Source organism: Podarcis cretensis, assembly GCF_951804945.1.
Source record: "Podarcis cretensis genome assembly, chromosome: 1".
NCBI lineage: Eukaryota > Metazoa > Chordata > Lepidosauria > Squamata > Lacertidae > Podarcis > Podarcis cretensis.
Genome location: NC_137170.1, coordinates 29,027,458 through 29,044,013, shown reverse-complemented (window position 1 = coordinate 29,044,013; position 16,556 = coordinate 29,027,458). Strand labels below are relative to the sequence as shown.

Below are 16,556 nucleotides of genomic sequence, written 5' to 3'. Positions count from 1 at the left end.
ATAAAACAATTTCCAAAACCTCCATCCACTCACCCAAACTCAGGTGAAGAGCTTTCTTTGAACCATATGAAACTAGCAGAATCCTAGTTATAGCTGGTCACGTTTTATGAACTTCAGCAAGCTGCTTTTGCTCCTCAACCTCAAATTGAGAGTCATCTCTCCAGCCTAACCCAACACTAACCAAATAGCATAACAGCCTAATAAATTGTTTGTTAGCATAACTACAGGATAATGAACAGCCATTGTTTATATCACAAAGAACCTCCAAGTAGGCACTAATACATTCCTTAATAAATAGGTTTCGATTCTGATACATTGTATTCCAACTGGTGTAGACACTGTATGATCCTAACTGATTTACATTCTGTTAGACATCTCTCTCTCTCTCTCTCTCTCTCTCTCTCTCTCTCTCTCATCTATCTCTCTCTCTATCATCTATCTATCTATCTATCTATCTATCTATCTATCTATCTATCTATCTAATGTGTAAAGTCTTGAGCAAGATAGTTGGGAGTTTAAAAAAAATGGAGATGCAATTATCATTCTTATTATCATTTTAAACTAGTTAGTCACCTGTTACACACACACCAAGGTCTCCTAAGCTACTTCCCACATTTTAAAGAGCATAAGCATGGGTAACAAAACCCCAGCCTTTCAATAAAAACATACAAGAAATAAAAATCCACAAAGGAACCCTCTGTACAGGAACAAAATGCTTCAGCAGCACAACTAAGACCAAACAACAGCATCCTATTCCATCAAAAGCCTGGGGAAAGAGGTAAGTTTTTACCTGGTGCCAAAAAGATTTCAGTGCCAGGCAGACCTCATTGGGAAGAAGATTCCATAAATGGAGAGCCACAAATGAAAAGGCCTTTTTCCTTGTCCTCCTCCTCAGAGTGGGGACTGAGAGAAGGGTATCAAATGGAGATCTAAGTGTCTGGGTAGGTTCGTATCAGGTTCATTGCAGAGGATACTAGGGTCCTGAGCCATAAAGCCATTTATAGGTCAAAAGCAGCACTTTGAATTGGGCTTAGAAGCATACATCTGACTGTTTGTCTACTGAAAGCAATGAAGACTCTGCAGTTTGGTTGTGGATTCAGCTGCATGTCTGATTTGCAGCTGCAGTTCCTAAAAGCAATACCATCGATACCAAGACCATCGAGCAATACCAAGCAATACCAAGACCATTGAGCAGGAAAGCTGAGAACTCAAAGTGGGGTGGGGAGAATAGCTTTCCCAAATCCCTAGGCTGCAGACGTACAAATGTCCCTTACTGGTAAATGTTCACTTTTCTTTTGGTTACAAATTTAGGATGGAAATTTTATAGCTTTGGCCAGTGAAGCAGGCTACACTACTAAAACATCCTTTGCTCGCACCTTCCATACTTCTAACAGCTCTCTAGAGGAGGACTCTTTGATGCCAGATCTTTCATTTGAAGTGAATGTGATTTTGTAGGGTTTATGTGGGCACAAATGTCTTCCTGAGAGATAGTCAAGGGATGTAATATCTATCAAGCAGTAAGGGAAGGTTTCCTGTGATGGAAGAGGGAGGTCTCTTCCTTGTAGTATTGCCTGTCTGATTCAATTAAATGAGCTAGGACAGAGGTGGGAGAATATTAAAAACACTCAGCTGCTATTCATATTAACATCAGGTTTTCAGCAGCTCAAGGACCGCGGCTTGAATACTCCCCTCTCTGCCCATAGCAAGCTGCCATAAAGAAGGAGGACTTTAAAAAACACAATGCCATTTCCCTCTTTCCTTTTATGAAAAGTGGGGAGAGAAAAGACTGTGAGTACAAACTTGTGTCTCTCAGAAGAAAAGAAAGAAAATGTTTGTAGTTCTTTCCCAAAGCAGAAATATTCCCTCCCCATAAGTGCACCTGAGTTTCAGTGCAAAGGAATAAGCATAAAATGCAAATGAGAGCCTTTAGATGTTGGAATTCAAATATCTGAGGATGTGGATACACTGTACTGGGCTTCTTGGCAAGCATTTAAAAGCCTTTTTGCCACATCTGGAAGAGAGAGAGAAAAAGCATAGCATGCCTCTTTGTATTCCTCAGCATGAGACTTTGAAGGGGACCCTTTTAGGATTATTTTTATATATATGGTATGTTTTTGTGTTTCATTTTGTTTTTTGGTCCCACTTCTCTTCTGTGACTGGAAACCTAGGGAAACTGACTTGGTCACAAAAAATGAGCAAAATGGAGTGGAGGCAGCTTGCTTTTTTCACATAGACACACATTCAACTTTGGCTACTTCATGCACTGTGCCTTCATGCTCTGCCCACAACATTCACACAGTTCAGCAAGGTTCTTATTAAATTCTGAACACTCCATCCATTCCAGTGTCAGAAGGGCCCTTACTGGAGATCAGCCCCAGAGGAATGAATTATGTATCTATAAATACACTCATAAAGCAAAATGCAGGGCAGACGTCAAGGCTAACGGTAGACTTTATATGTCCCCAGTGATACTGCTAATTTAAAGGAAAGCACACTGCTATCAGGCAGGTATAGATCCCATATTTTAAAATGCTAACTTTTAAGGAGTATGGAGTGCTTATCCCAAGAAGAACAGAAAGAACAAAATCTCACAATATATATTACATGTGGTGTCTTTCTCCCCCCCTCCCCACCCCGCCACTCCACCAGACTATTCTTTTGTTTTGTTTTAACCAAACAGAACTCAACCCTCTCCAAATGGATTGGTCATTATATCTATTGCATTTTTATCTGGCCAAATAGAAGCTGATTTGGCATCACTAATGCAGAAGAAGAAGCCATTTTATATGTTCCTTTCTATTTCATCCCGAAGCAGTCTGTTGTCGGCACAAATCATTTCAATAAATGCGTGACCTTCTGCTGGGAATACAAGCCAGGCAGGGAAAGGGAATAGGTTAACTTTAAGTTTATAGTTAGAACAAAACCTGGAAAATCTCTATTCTTTGGATCTTGAGAAACTTATATGTATAAGGTAGTTGTTCTGTCAGGACAAGACCTTTGGCTTGCCAGATGGAACAACCTCCTATCCGCCCCCTGTGTGCTGTTCCAGGGGTTCACTGGACCCCTCCCCCAAAAAACAATTTTGTTGGCGGGGGGCAGGGGGGAGGTCCTTATGCAGGACTCATTAGTTGAATCCCTCTCATATATTCTGTTTTCCCAAAGTGGCAGCTGGTGCCTGGAAGATGGGGAGGAAAGAAACTCATGTCCATAGAGTCCTAACAGGAAAGCATTACATTAGATGATCTGATAATCATTAGGAGTTAGACAAGAGGCAGCTATATAGATCCTAAAGACAAACTTGTGCTGTGAAAGGATATCCACAGCCAGTAGTAACATCACTGAGAAGACCTTGTTCATTCCTTCTGAAAGATGAAGCTGTTGTTGAGTCATCTAGCATCAGCTAATTACTGGTAGATGGTCCCAGCCACCTGGCAAAGTGACCTGTGGGGAATGGCATTGCCCACTGGCTAGATCCTGTGATCCACCCCCTGCTCTGATCGATCACTTTCCTAATAGTCATATCCCCCCCCCCATAAACTGTAGCAGGGGGTTAATCAGGATTGGGAATGTGGTGGTGGTGGGGACTCAATAAAAGTCCTTCACCCCCACCACCCCCCAAAAAATATGGCTAGGGAAAGGAGGAATTCTCACTTGGCTACAGAATGTTAGAAGTCTGGAAGCAGAGCTTCTATCTCACTTTTTCCTTATGGCAGATTGGCAATCATCCACATCTAGAAGCACCCAAAGGGTGGCAAGCAAGTATACATGCATGGAACTTGTCTTTGGATCCTGGACCCTAATGTTTACCGTCTCCTGGCCTCACCTTCCTGAAAGGCTCTGTTACCTGCCACTTCCCTTCATTGTCAAAATTATACCGAGCCTCCTCTCCCTAAGCACTTGGTGAGAGGTGATCTATAAACATTTTCTGAGATTCCCCCTTGAGAACAAAGCAAGTGGCAAACCCTCCATTAACATGACATCTACTCATCCTTCCCATCCGTTGAAGCCCTGGCTGAGAACATGTCAATGCAAAAGAAAAATCATCCTTAAATACAAGTAACCCATACAATGAAAGTGATTCTTTTGGGAATAGAAGGTTTTCTATGTTCCTACGACCACATCCAAGCAGTTAATTGCGAAATAGCCGTGATTATTTTCCCTGGGGAGAAAAGTTTCCTTTCATATTGGCCTTGGGTAGGTGGCAGATCAGCAGCGCACCAAGCCCATTTATAAGCATAAATAGCACTTTAAAGTGTGGACCTGTGTCTAGAATTACAGAACCAAAAGGATGTCTGGAGTAGCCCTTATTCCTGATGACTACCAATACTGATTGAGAGCATAATATAAAGTTTGAGGCAGGTACTTCAGACTAAGGCCTTCTTGTACAGTGAGCATCCTTCTGATTTGAGTGATTTCTCCACACACACACACACAAACACACAAACAAACAAACAAATGGGAGAAATGTCACGGCAATCAAGCCATTTGATGCACAGACCTCTATATGGAGTTTTGCCTTTTAAAAATAGTGTCGCATTTGAGAGCCACCATACCAGAGAGAGAAATTAAAGGCAATCTTTTGTGCCTGCTGACTTCACAGGGTCAGAAAGCAGGTGAAGAGCATCTACAAAATACTATATAAACAAACATGGTCATTTTTCAGCCTCCTTGTGAGCTGCACATTTAAAGTGAGCAGTTGACCATTCACCCTTGTACTCCATTGTTCTATACTAAAACTGGCATTACTAAATGGCTTATTGCAAAAAGCTTTGCTCATCTCCTTCATTAGAACCAGTCTTCTTTGACGAGTGTATCAGGAGTGTTCTCAGCTCCTGAGTGCTTGATGCTCTTGAATCAAGAGCAGAAGGGTGCTTTCTGCTTGTGTGAGGTTAATTTCTTCCTAGCACAATACAAACACTTCCACTGACTCCTCATTCTCCAGCATTTGACCCCTGTTGAAACCTACTGAATAACTACAGCCCAAGGTCTGTATCCAAACTTAAATGATTACGCTGAAGGTATGTATGTTGTTAAGGCTCTGTAATTACCTTTTCACCTTCCACCTCACAAAGGATGGTTAAAAACGCCTTCTGCCCAAATATATATCATTTAAATCAATGTGTGTGTTTTTGTTTTTTTAAAAAAGATCAACCAATATTCTGCCAGCAATGCTTAGGACAGAGTTAATTTTCTTCAACATATGCTCTTATGTTTTTGTTAATGTGCCAACTTTTTAGGAATACCCAATGTTGTTTGTACAGTGGAGTGGAGTGAGTGAACTGGGGGGACCAGGCTAGTCCCCTAAATGTTCCTGATAAATTAGAGTATTAAAATATTAAATATTAAATATTAAAGCTTATGCCAAGTTTAGGGAAGGAAGTGTGATGCTCATGTTATGTCAGGACGTAGCAACGTTGCATGTGTGATGCCACCCCTCCCCCACAAAAAACACCTTTGCAAGCTGCATGCCACTGTGTGTGTGAAACAAATGCAGGTTATGCAAGTAATAGCACATGCACACAGCACAGATCAGCAGTAGCAGACTGTTCTTCCTAATTCAGTAGAACCCAGACCCATCAAACTTTCCCAGAAGTAAGGTGCCATCTACCAAATGCAGCTCCCGTTCCGTTAAATAAGGTTTCGGTGCAAAATGAAATGTTGTAAGAATTATCTGCTCACGGGCTCTCCAAGAAACATTTTAAACCAGTCAAACGCTCACTTTACATTGATTGAAATTCCTTCTTCCAGCAGCAAATGACAAATTATGGAATTAGAGTTGTGCATCTTCCAAGCTCCTCCTGCTGTGCACCATTTGAGGAAACTTAAGTACATTTGTATAGTGGGGGGAGGGGGAACAATGAGAAAGGAAAGTGCAACCCCTGAAAAAGAAAGTGCCGTCTCCCCATGTGGCAAGCCACCATTTAACTAGACAGTTTCCCAAAGAGCTTCAAGTATTTAACGCAATAAAAGAAGCGTGCCATTGTTGAGTTCTGCAAGTTACTTTGAGAGTATCTTCGAAAGCCAAATCGCGGACGCCCTGCTTTGGCCAAGCTTAAAAGAGGATGGATTTGGCCTCTCCTGCATCTAAGTGAGGTGGGTGAAAAGGCTGAAGGGATCCCTTGAAAGGTTGTGCCCATTGGGAGAAATAAGAATGGAAAACCTGCTAGCTCAACACTTTTAAGGCCCTCACCCTCACTACACACATCCACACACACCTTTTGAGTTGGGTGGGCTGAACATCCCGTGCAGCACTGTATTCAAGACGTACTAACTTTTTTCTTTTTTTCCTTTTCTGTCCAGGAGGTGAATTAGTTATCCCTCTTCTTGTAGAAGACCCTTTAGATATCCCTCCTATTGCTACTCGTGCACCTTTCATTACACTCCCTACTACCTTCCGCCCCCTCCTCACCATTATTGAGACCACCAAAGATTCCCTGTCCATGACCTCTGAGGCGGGGTTACCTTGCTTGTCGGACCAAGGCAGCGATGGTTGTGATGATGATGGCTTGGTGATATCTGGGTATGGCTCAGGGGAAACCTTTGACTCTAACCTACCCCCTACTGATGATGAAGATTTTTACACCACCTTCTCCTTGGTAACAGATAAGAGCCTTTCCACTTCCATCTTCGAAGGTGGCTACAAAGCACACGCACCCAAATGGGAAGCCAAGGACTTTAGACCTAACAAAGTCTCCGAAACTGGTAGGACTACTACTACCACAGCTTTGTCCCCTGAGCTGATCCGCTCCACAGCTTCGTCCTCGACTGGGATGGTGCCCAAATTGCCAGCCGGCAACATGAATAACCGTGACCTCAAACCCCAGCCTGACATAGTCTTGCTTCCGTTGCCCACTGCCTATGAGCTAGACAGCACAAAGCTGAAGAGCCCGCTAATAACTTCCCCCATGTTCCGTAATGTGCCCACAGCAAACCCCACGGAGCCAGGCATCAGACGGGTTCCGGGGGCCTCAGAGGTGGTCCGAGAGTCGAGCAGCACGACGGGGATGGTCGTCGGCATTGTGGCTGCCGCCGCCCTCTGCATCCTGATCCTCCTGTATGCCATGTACAAGTACAGGAACAGGGACGAGGGGTCCTATCAGGTGGACGAGACGCGGAACTACATCAGCAACTCGGCCCAGAGCAACGGCACGCTCATGAAGGAGAAGCAGCAGAGCGCAAAGAGCGGCCACAAGAAACAGAAAAACAAGGACAAAGAATATTACGTGTAAAAAAATGAAAATAAATGAAAATAAAATGAAAAAAATTATAAAAAATACTTATTTATATATATAAATATATAAATATTTAATGAGATAGAACTGAATCTTTAAAAAAAAAACTGTTACAGCTAACGAGATTGGGAGCTGCAGTTTGTGGGGTTTTTTAAATTTAAAAAAACCCAAATCTTGAGAATAAACATTTCGGCTGTTGACGTGCTAAGTTTTCAGTCACCACTCGGGAGTCCCCAAACTCTGTACCCTACTGTATTATAAAGCACACTTAGCATTCCGAAGAAGGCATATGCAGCATTTACCATGTTGGCGGACTTGGACAGCCTTCAGGCCTCCTCCTCAGCTGAACTTTTCTGCAAAAGGCAGAAGACTTCATGGCTTACTTGTTTCGTATCTCCAAGTGAGTCTTTAATGATGTTCATGATCTTTGACTGTACGCTAATTTTGTTTCTGTTTTTGTTTAGTTTCAATTATTTTGAGAAAAAAATGACAAACAAAAAAAGAAAAAGAAAAAAAATGACAAATGTTATAAAAACACACACACACACGACAACAACAGCAACCACCGATCTGGCCCTGACCAGCTTATCTCTTTTTTTTTTTTTCAAGTTGTGAAGGGGGAGGGGAGAAAAATAATAATAAATGGTGTGGGGTTTTCATTATGTTTTTTGTCTGAGTTCTTTTCATTTTCTGTGAGGGTTTTTGGGAGAATGAGCCAGGACATAAGTCAAGAAGAAACCTTGGGGATTATTTTTTTTTAAGAAATAGTAATAAAGAGAGACTGTTGCCATATATGAACTCAAGTTCTACTGACGGTGTTTGCTCTACATATCAGGTTGTGTTGTCTCTTGAATTTGTTGTCTGCAGTAAGTTGTTAACGTAAAAACAAACAAACAAACAAAGGACAGGTGATGGGGTGGCAGTGATGGTGGCGATGCCGAGAATGACAGTAATGGAGAATTACACGCCCCTCCACACACCCCAGCCATCATCTGGCTCTCGTATTTATGACTGAAGTCATGAGGAGATAACATGGTTTCTTCTTTGACTAGGGGCCCCCATTGGCTGTATTTGACTACTGCTTAGTATACATTAGTATAGCTGAGCTACGGGGGAATAAAAGGGACTGAGAAACCAAACCAAGCAAAACGAAACAAAATACTGAGCCATTCTGAATTGAACAGACCAAGCAAAAATAAAGGAGCCATTTTCTGGGTTGTGGCTCCTTGGCTGATGGTAATGCATGAATGCAAACAATAGTAAATCAGTTGAATTGAATGTTTAGAAAGAGTATACTGAGTTCAACTTGTGACAAGATCTACAAAATGTCGCACGAGCCAAAAACATGTCATGAACGAGTACAAAAATAGGGGTGGGTGCTTTTTTAAAAATAAAGAAAATAAAGAAAACCATGAAGGTGTGTTTCATATGTAACAATTTAATTTTGTAGATTTGACATTTCTGATTCGCTGTCCTTCCATTTCCCCGATTCTCCCTTTCCTTTATCTTTTATATGAAAGAAGATAAATTTAAGAAGTCTCTATGACACACAGAAATAAATAAAAAAAACTAAAGGAGCTTATTAATAGTATAATATATATAAATATATATATATATACAGATATATTTATCATGGTATGTTTGATGGGACGACTGGAACAGAAATGCTGTTAAAGTCTTAAGATGAAATGAGAATGTTGTAAAGAAAAAAATGTTTTTACAAAACAACAAAAAGCTAAACTTTAAAAATATGAAGAGTGTGTGCATTTTAACTTTGTCACAGTTATCTGTGTCAAAAAGATTTTAAGAAGAAAAAAAGATTTTGTTTACATATTTTACTACAGTTTTCTTTTTGACTGGTGTAATTTCTAGATGGGTACCCTGTTGTACATATGCTCTGAGATTTCATTGGGTTGTTGTTTATATTCAATGTACTTAATTTCAATTGTTGTTTATTATTATTTTTCCTTCCATTAAGAGAGCAACTTGCTGTACAGGGAAAACAAATAACCAACTGGGGGTTTTTTGGCCATAAATATCAAGTGCAAAAAATAAAAAAATTACAAAAAATTAAGCAAAAAAAGAGAGACAGACAGAAAGAATGAGAGAGACAAGGAGAACACAAAAATTCTATAGAGGACTCTGGCATATTAAAATGTACAATTTTTCTGTGTACAGATGAAATCTAATCAGCTGTTTAGGTTTAGAAATCTACTCTTGCTGGTGTTTATAAGTCGCATGAACCTTTGACTTTGAAGAAGTGTTATCGAATGCCCACACGCACATGGGAACGAAATAAAAAAACAAGGCAGCCTTCTCATATGGTTTGAGAAGTGGCTTACCTGGCTAACAAATCTTTTCAGTGTGTGTGAGGTTTGTTTGTTTTTTATTTTTAATTATTTTTTTACACTACAACAGAGAAAAAAATATATATAAAGACAGGTTTTAAAAAGGTATAAAAAGCACGAATTTAGGCAACCTAACTGGCCGAACATACATGGAGTTGATTATATCTTGATGTCTGTAAAAGATTGCTGCTGTTCTTGGAGTCTTGGAGTCTTGTGAAATGATTTTCTGCTTTCTTTCTTTATCTTTTTTTTAAAAAAAAAATTAGGAAAAACCAACCTTTCTTTTCCTTTTTTTGTTGGTGTCTGTTTCTATTGGACAGTTTTTTGGGAACATGTGCATTTCTGTATGTGGGCTTCTACCATATCCCTATTGTTTTATGGACAGAACCTTGAATTTTTTTATTTAATCTTATTGTGCCGTTATTGCTTCTTCATCTTTTTCCTCTCCTTCCTGCCGTCCCTTCTTTTTTCGCCTGTTCTTTTCTTTTCATAATTGCCTTTTCGTTCAAGGATATGCTTAGCAATAAAATGTTCTTCCCAAAGCCGTCGTCGTTGCTGTTACTTTCTGTCCAAAGGCAAGGGATATTCCTTTGTCATGGAAAATCTCATTATAGGAAAATTCCATTTTATTTACCCGTTTAGTTTTCCAAGGAACCCCAGGGCAGCTTGCATGGGCTTATTTATTTATCGTTTTAAGCTGCTAAACATAGGAAAATAATCAATGAAACGATAAAAATTCAAGAAGTTAAAATAGATAGAACAGTTCTTTTAAAGAAAGTAATCAAATACTGCCCTTGAGTAAACTCATTCTTCTGGGAAAGCTATAAAAATAAAAAATAAGATATTTTCATTTTTATGCTCACAGCAACCCTTTGGAGCAGGTGAGGCTGAGAGGTAGTGCCATTCCCAGTGGCAGAGCTTCATGCTCTAGCACCGGGGGGTGGAGAGCAGGCGGGGGCGGGGCTGGTGACATCCCGGGGGTGTGGGGCGCCACCCAAGGGGCGGGGCACACTGTCTGTGGGGGCATGGCACCCAGCACGGACAGGGGGGCAGCCGTGATGGTACCCCACCGGGATCGCGCTGCTGTGAGCGGCGCACTCCCCTCGCACTCCTCTTCCTCTGCCAGTGGCCATTCCTGATGGATTTTGGACCTATTGCTCCAACATCTAAAAGGCATATGAGAATATGATGACCTGCAGACATGGTTCAACTCCCAACTCCCATCATCCCTGCGCATTGGCTGTGCTGTCTGAGGATAAGAGTTGTACCCACCCCAACATCGGCAGACTGCTGCCATTTTGGCTACACCATTTTGGCTGTAACCAATACAGAACACAGAACAAATTCATAATCTTCTGCTTATGAAGCAGCTAGCCCATGTTTAGCATTATATAGTTAATGAGTAAATATGAGTTAAGGGGATAACAGTTAGCTTCCAGAATGCCAATTTAAAAATGGAGGGGGAGGGGGGATGAATTAGTTGACAGAATAAAAACAAACTGAGATTTCTATTTACTGTATTTTTCGCCACATAGGACGCACCGGCCCATAGGACGCACCAAGTTTTTTTGGGGGGGGAAATAAAGAAAAAAAATTATTCCCCCCCCCCCCCAGGCGCTTGTGGGGCTGGCAGCGGGGAGAAGCGCTCTTCTCCCCGCCGCTCGCCTGCAGACCAGGTCCGGGGACAGCGGGAAGACGTGCTGTGCCTCCCAGCTGTCCCCGGAGCTTGCGGGGCTGGTGGTGGGGAGAAGCACGCGTCTCCCTGCCATCAGCCTCTAAACCACATCGGGAGACAGCAGGATGGCGGCGTTCCGCCTCCCCACTGTCCCCCGACCTTGTGGGGCTGGCGCTGCGGCTCTCCAGGCTTCAATGAAAGCCTGCATTCGCCCCATAGGACACACACACATTTCCCCTTCATTTTTGGAGGGGGAAAAGTGCATCCTATAGGGCGAAAAATACGGTACCTGCAGAGAACAAGCTTTGCAGGCATGCAGGCTGTCCCAGGATCGATCCCCAGGACCCCCAGTTAAAAGGTAGTATCTGGTAGCATCATGTAGTGACTGGGGGTAAAGGTAGAACCAGTTCTTATTTAAAGCTGAACCTACCTTCTGAAACAATATGCTATGTGAACCAAGCACAGTCCTACAAAATTCACACTTCTCTAAATTTTGCAATGTGGTTCTCTAGCCAAGGAATGTGTAAAAAAAAAATGCATTATATTAGGAAATGCTGCTTTGCAAAAATATGTATCTTAGGTAAAATTCATACAAAACAATGCATAATAGGAGAAATTCGCACCAATTGCTGACAAATGTTCATGAGGACATTTCTCTTTTTTAAAAAAATTGTGAACTGTGGAAATGTCAAGAGATGAACTTCAGTCTTGAAAAATGAGAAACTGAGAGAATCCAAAATGGACAGATTTGCCTGGGCTCATAGAAACCTGCTGTCCATCAGAGCAGACAATATTGAGCTAATTGGACAAATATATTTGTTATATGGCAGCTTCTGGTATTCCTGTAAAACAGCAAGAAACTATGATTGAGGGTATTGTCCTTTGTGCCAGCTTTTTTTTTAAAAAAAGTATTAAAATGATTGAATAGGCATAAAAAAACCCACAGGCTTAGTACCCCAAGTGGCACTGAAGCCACTGCAACATGGTTCCTTCCCACAATCCTCAGTGATAGCTGTATCCAGCGGTCAAGTGGGTAAAATATATTCAATGGCTTTATCCCATGGTGGCACTCCCCTGTCAGAAAACATAGTTGAATGTTGCTGCAAATTGGCACCCTCTCATGACAACAGCTTTCTCATCATGTTACCAAGCAGGACAGAAATTAGTCTCATGCAGCTAAAGTTGCCATGAGAAAGAGCCTTTAGATGTGAGGTGGGAGTGGGGTGGAATGATTGGAATGAAGTACGGTATGTTGCAAGTTTTATAAGAGGAGTGGTATTTCACTTGCCCGTCCCCAACCCTACGTTCTGAGCTGTTCTCAATAATGTGGCGGACCTACTGAAAGTGGCATGGGCAGAACGAGAACCCTTCTAACCTTCCCCATTTTGGTTTTTTGATCGCTTGACCCCTTCCCTTTCCCTAGTGTGTTCATTTTTTGCTTGTGTGATGACTCGGCCACCTCAAGCCTGGAAGCTCTGCCTTAAGTAAGTGTGAGGTAAGGCTTGAAAAATTATTTTTCCTGTCTTGGGGTAGGTCCGTTCTTGATTTATTTGTGGCCTACAGCCAATCTTAGGTCATTGCTTTGTCCACTCTCCAAGAAGTTGGTGCTCACCTTCCTTACCTTCTGAGGTTTGAGAAATGCTGGTATTTAAGCAAATCAAAGGGAAATGTGCTGTTTTCAACTTCTTCTAAGGTACGTTTTCATTTCTGAAGCTTTTGTTAAAAAAAAAACAAATTGGGCAATAAACAAATGCTTAAATAAAGGAGTCTGAACATGTAAAGAGCACGCTGCTACCCCCCACCTCCTTCAGGAGTGCCAGGGAAAGCAGTTTTCTCTCAGAAGTTCTGTATATTTCCCAGCAAAAGAGGGGCCCACTCCTCAGCCACAGGTCCTCGTGAAAGCCATCCTCCATTATTCTAGAAAAAGGAGGGAGGCAAAGTAATGGCTCGTGTCTTTAAAAAAAACTTGTTGGAAAAAATACATTTTAAAGAAATAAAGCAGCTAGTAAATAATTCACAGCACAGTCCTTGGCACGCGCTGTGTCCACTGGGGATTGCTCCAAGGTAGATAGGCATAGATTTACAGTGTAGCTGCAATCCTACCCATGTTTATTCAGGTGTGAGTCACACAGTGTTCAAGTGAATTTACTCCCAGGCATGAGTGTCCGAGTGGGGCCAATTGCCATACTACACAAATTCCCAGCTTTCTTTTAAAAAGAAGTATCGATGCAATTTAAACCCAAGATCTGTCAGAGAGTTTGGATTCAGTGGGTCTTAGACTTTTGTCAGGGCTAGGTCAGCATAATTCCTTCACCCTGGCTGAGCCAGTGATTTGCATATGACCTCCAAAGCAGACACTATGGGGAATAGGGCAAGGAGGGATGCCCTATTCATCTCAGTCATCTGACCTAGGGCCAAATCCTTGAAAATTGGTCCCACACTTAGCCAGGATTAGCCCATCCAAGAGGCTCCTGAACAGAATTTGGGTTGGAGTGACATGCCAACATCAGTTATGCCACCTTCTTATAGTTAGGATTGCCCTGTACGTTCCTAGTATTTGTATAATCTGAGAAAGCAGTATCATTATTTTGAGAGAAACTAGTCTGCTCCTCTCTTTCAGTGCTTTTCTTTGCCCCCACACTCAGAAAGATTCCTGCAAACGCCCATATCCCCAGTAAGTGAGTACAGGATCGCAGTATAACTGATTAATCACATGAGATAGCCATATTATTTTGTGGAGACAAAAGTGGAGTTGTTCTTTTTCTAAATCTCGTTTACTGTTGTATTTATTTATTTATTTAAAAAAAATTTAAGTCTTTAGTATACATCAATTTACATAAAACTTAAACAATACACTTCAATATATACAATACATACATTACCTACATACATACATACCCAACATAGACACACCATAAATATTAGACTAAAAAGTCTAAAAAGTGGAGTTTTGTGACATCTTAAAAGTCTAATATATTGACTATGGCGTAACAACTTTGTGAATTAGAGGCAACTTTATCAGATGCCTCGCATGCTATTTTCGCAGTTAACATATTAGAAATAGAGACAGATATTAGGGCTAAGACAAAATGTATCAGAACAGATATTTCACCTTGTTTGTCAATAAAGCATTTCTGAAACGGCCATCAGGTTTAGGGGGAGGGTAGAATGGTGAAAATTGGGATGCAGTGAAACAGTGTGATTATGTAGCATTGCTCTGATAAAGATTTGGCATTTTGTTTTTAGAAAGGCAGCACCTAAGCAGTGCCATTTTTTCACCCAAAGGTGAAACTGCTGTGGATCAATTTTGCCCCCAACCACAATTTCACTTACCATACACCCCCCCCCCCAAATAACCCCCATTTTGCTCCCTGCTAATGGCATGAGGGAAATGGTAAATGCAATTTGGCTCAGGCTCAGAAAGCCATTCTCTTTGAAAGGAAACTACAACCCACTATTTTCCAGAAAACACCACCCTAGCAAGCTGTTGACATGGCTTACCATCCACACTGACCTTGTGCTCCATGCTTTCCTGGGTTTTCTGCAAAATTGTTTTCAGCAGTAAAGAGCATGTTTTTGCAGAAAAAGCACCAGGACTAAACAAAAACTAAAAAATGCTCGGAGATGGACCTGGAAAGCTCAGACCTGTGCCTAGAGCACAGGTGAGTGTGAATGAGTTCACAGTTGCTCTGCCCACCATCATCCCCTATACAAACAGTCTACAAGCTACCAGGAATGTTATCTCTGCTGTTGCCACAGCAATTCTGGCCATCCATCTTCGCTATTTTATCCTTACCCACCACAATTTCAGATTTGGGAATTGGCTTATATCTTAGCTGGCACTGCTATGGCACTCTGTAGTTTGCCAGAGCAATGCTTCTCAAGCTCCTCTCCACAGGAAGGAGCCTTCTGAGAAATTCCACCAGGATTTCAACAACATCCATTCCACCTTCAGCCTGAGTCTAGCTGGCATCCACACTGCCTTATATAAACACTGCCTTATGGGAAATCTCATGCCTGCTGCAAACACCTTCAAACGTCCAGCTACCACCCAAAACCCACAGTCAAGCTGTATAATATAATGACACTTGTTCCAGTGCATTTGGTCAAAGAATCACACCTGAAAAATTTGCAGCAGGTATACTTAACGCTGCAATACCAACCCAATTGATGAAAGCGAGAGTATTATCAGAAGTTGTCTTCTGCATAAAAGTGACAGAACATACGTAAACTGGCTTCTACAGATAAAACTGTTGCAACGTATTCTCAATGACCTACAGCTCTTCCTAGACCAACAATTGGATCAACCATCTAACATACACACAAACTCAAGGACTAACAGTGCAATCCTATAAATGTCTGCTCGGAAGAACTTAGTTCAGAGTTCAGTTGGGATTAATCCCGGGTAAATTGGTATAGGCTTGCAGCCTAAGGTTGCAGTCCAAACCTCTGACTGGCTGGCAGTGGCAGGGCTTGATGGAGTGACATGGTCACCATTAACTACGATCCCACTCATATTGGCCAGGACTGAAGGTGGGAGGAGGTAGCATGCTTCTTTGCTGCACCAACTCCCAGGCCTGTTACTGCCACATAATGCCAGCAGGGCTGGGTCAGGATCCAGTCGACCCTGTTCTGACCCAATTCTGCCACTCTGCTCTTAAAACACCCCATTTGGGGGGATTTCAGCTAGCTGTCATTAGCAGGAATACTGCCAGTGGTAGTTTCCACCCACCCACTGTTTTGGCGGGTGCATAGGGTGCTCCTAGCTGGCAGGGCTCCCTCATTGAAGGTGGAGCTTCCCTGTCAGTGAAGCCCAGTGGAGCTAGACATGGCTGGGCAGAGAGTTACCTTCTCCCTCTCCAGACCCACTCCAGCATGGCAGATTGTTTGGCTTGAATTGTTCCATAAATCCTGAAGCAAATCCAGATGCCACCTCTGTCCCCACAGCTTCTCACATACCCCTGACTTCAGCCATATTGACACCTGCTATATGCTGGCAATGATTGTTGGCTCTCTCAATATAACAGTAGTTTCTGTGTATGGGAACAGATGGATACAAGTCCGGTCTCAGATTTTCCAATAATCAGTATCAATGGCAGAACAATCCAGTCTTTAGGGCCTAATCTGCATATTCGGTAGAAGGTGGTAGCAAGACTCTTCAGTGGACAGTACTATTTCAGATGGCAAGTAGGAAACAAGTCTCTTCAATGACAACATGCTCATCAAGGTTAGAGGTCCTGGCCTGCTCTTTCCATATTCTGCTAATTTTCTGTTTCCAGAGGGCTTTAAAAAATGTAGGGG

At 42.0% G+C, this 16,556-nt stretch overlaps 1 protein-coding gene across 13 annotated transcripts in view; it reads left to right on the top strand.

The window, feature by feature from the left end:
• Window positions 1-10,122, top strand: part of NRXN3 (neurexin 3) — a 1,235,498-nt gene extending 1,225,376 nt beyond the window's left edge. For 11 of the 13 annotated variants that reach the window (XM_079988538.1, XM_079988533.1, XM_079988539.1 and 8 more), the window contains one exon: window positions 6,301-10,122. In XM_079988538.1, coding sequence (XP_079844664.1) covers window positions 6,301-7,229 — 929 coding nt within the window. In that variant the 3' untranslated portion in view covers window positions 7,230-10,122. The remainder of the gene's footprint in view (window positions 1-6,300) is intronic. The other 2 variants (XM_079988537.1, XM_079988536.1) reach the window with 1 other exon arrangement.
• Window positions 10,123-16,556: the final 6,434 nt, after the last annotated feature.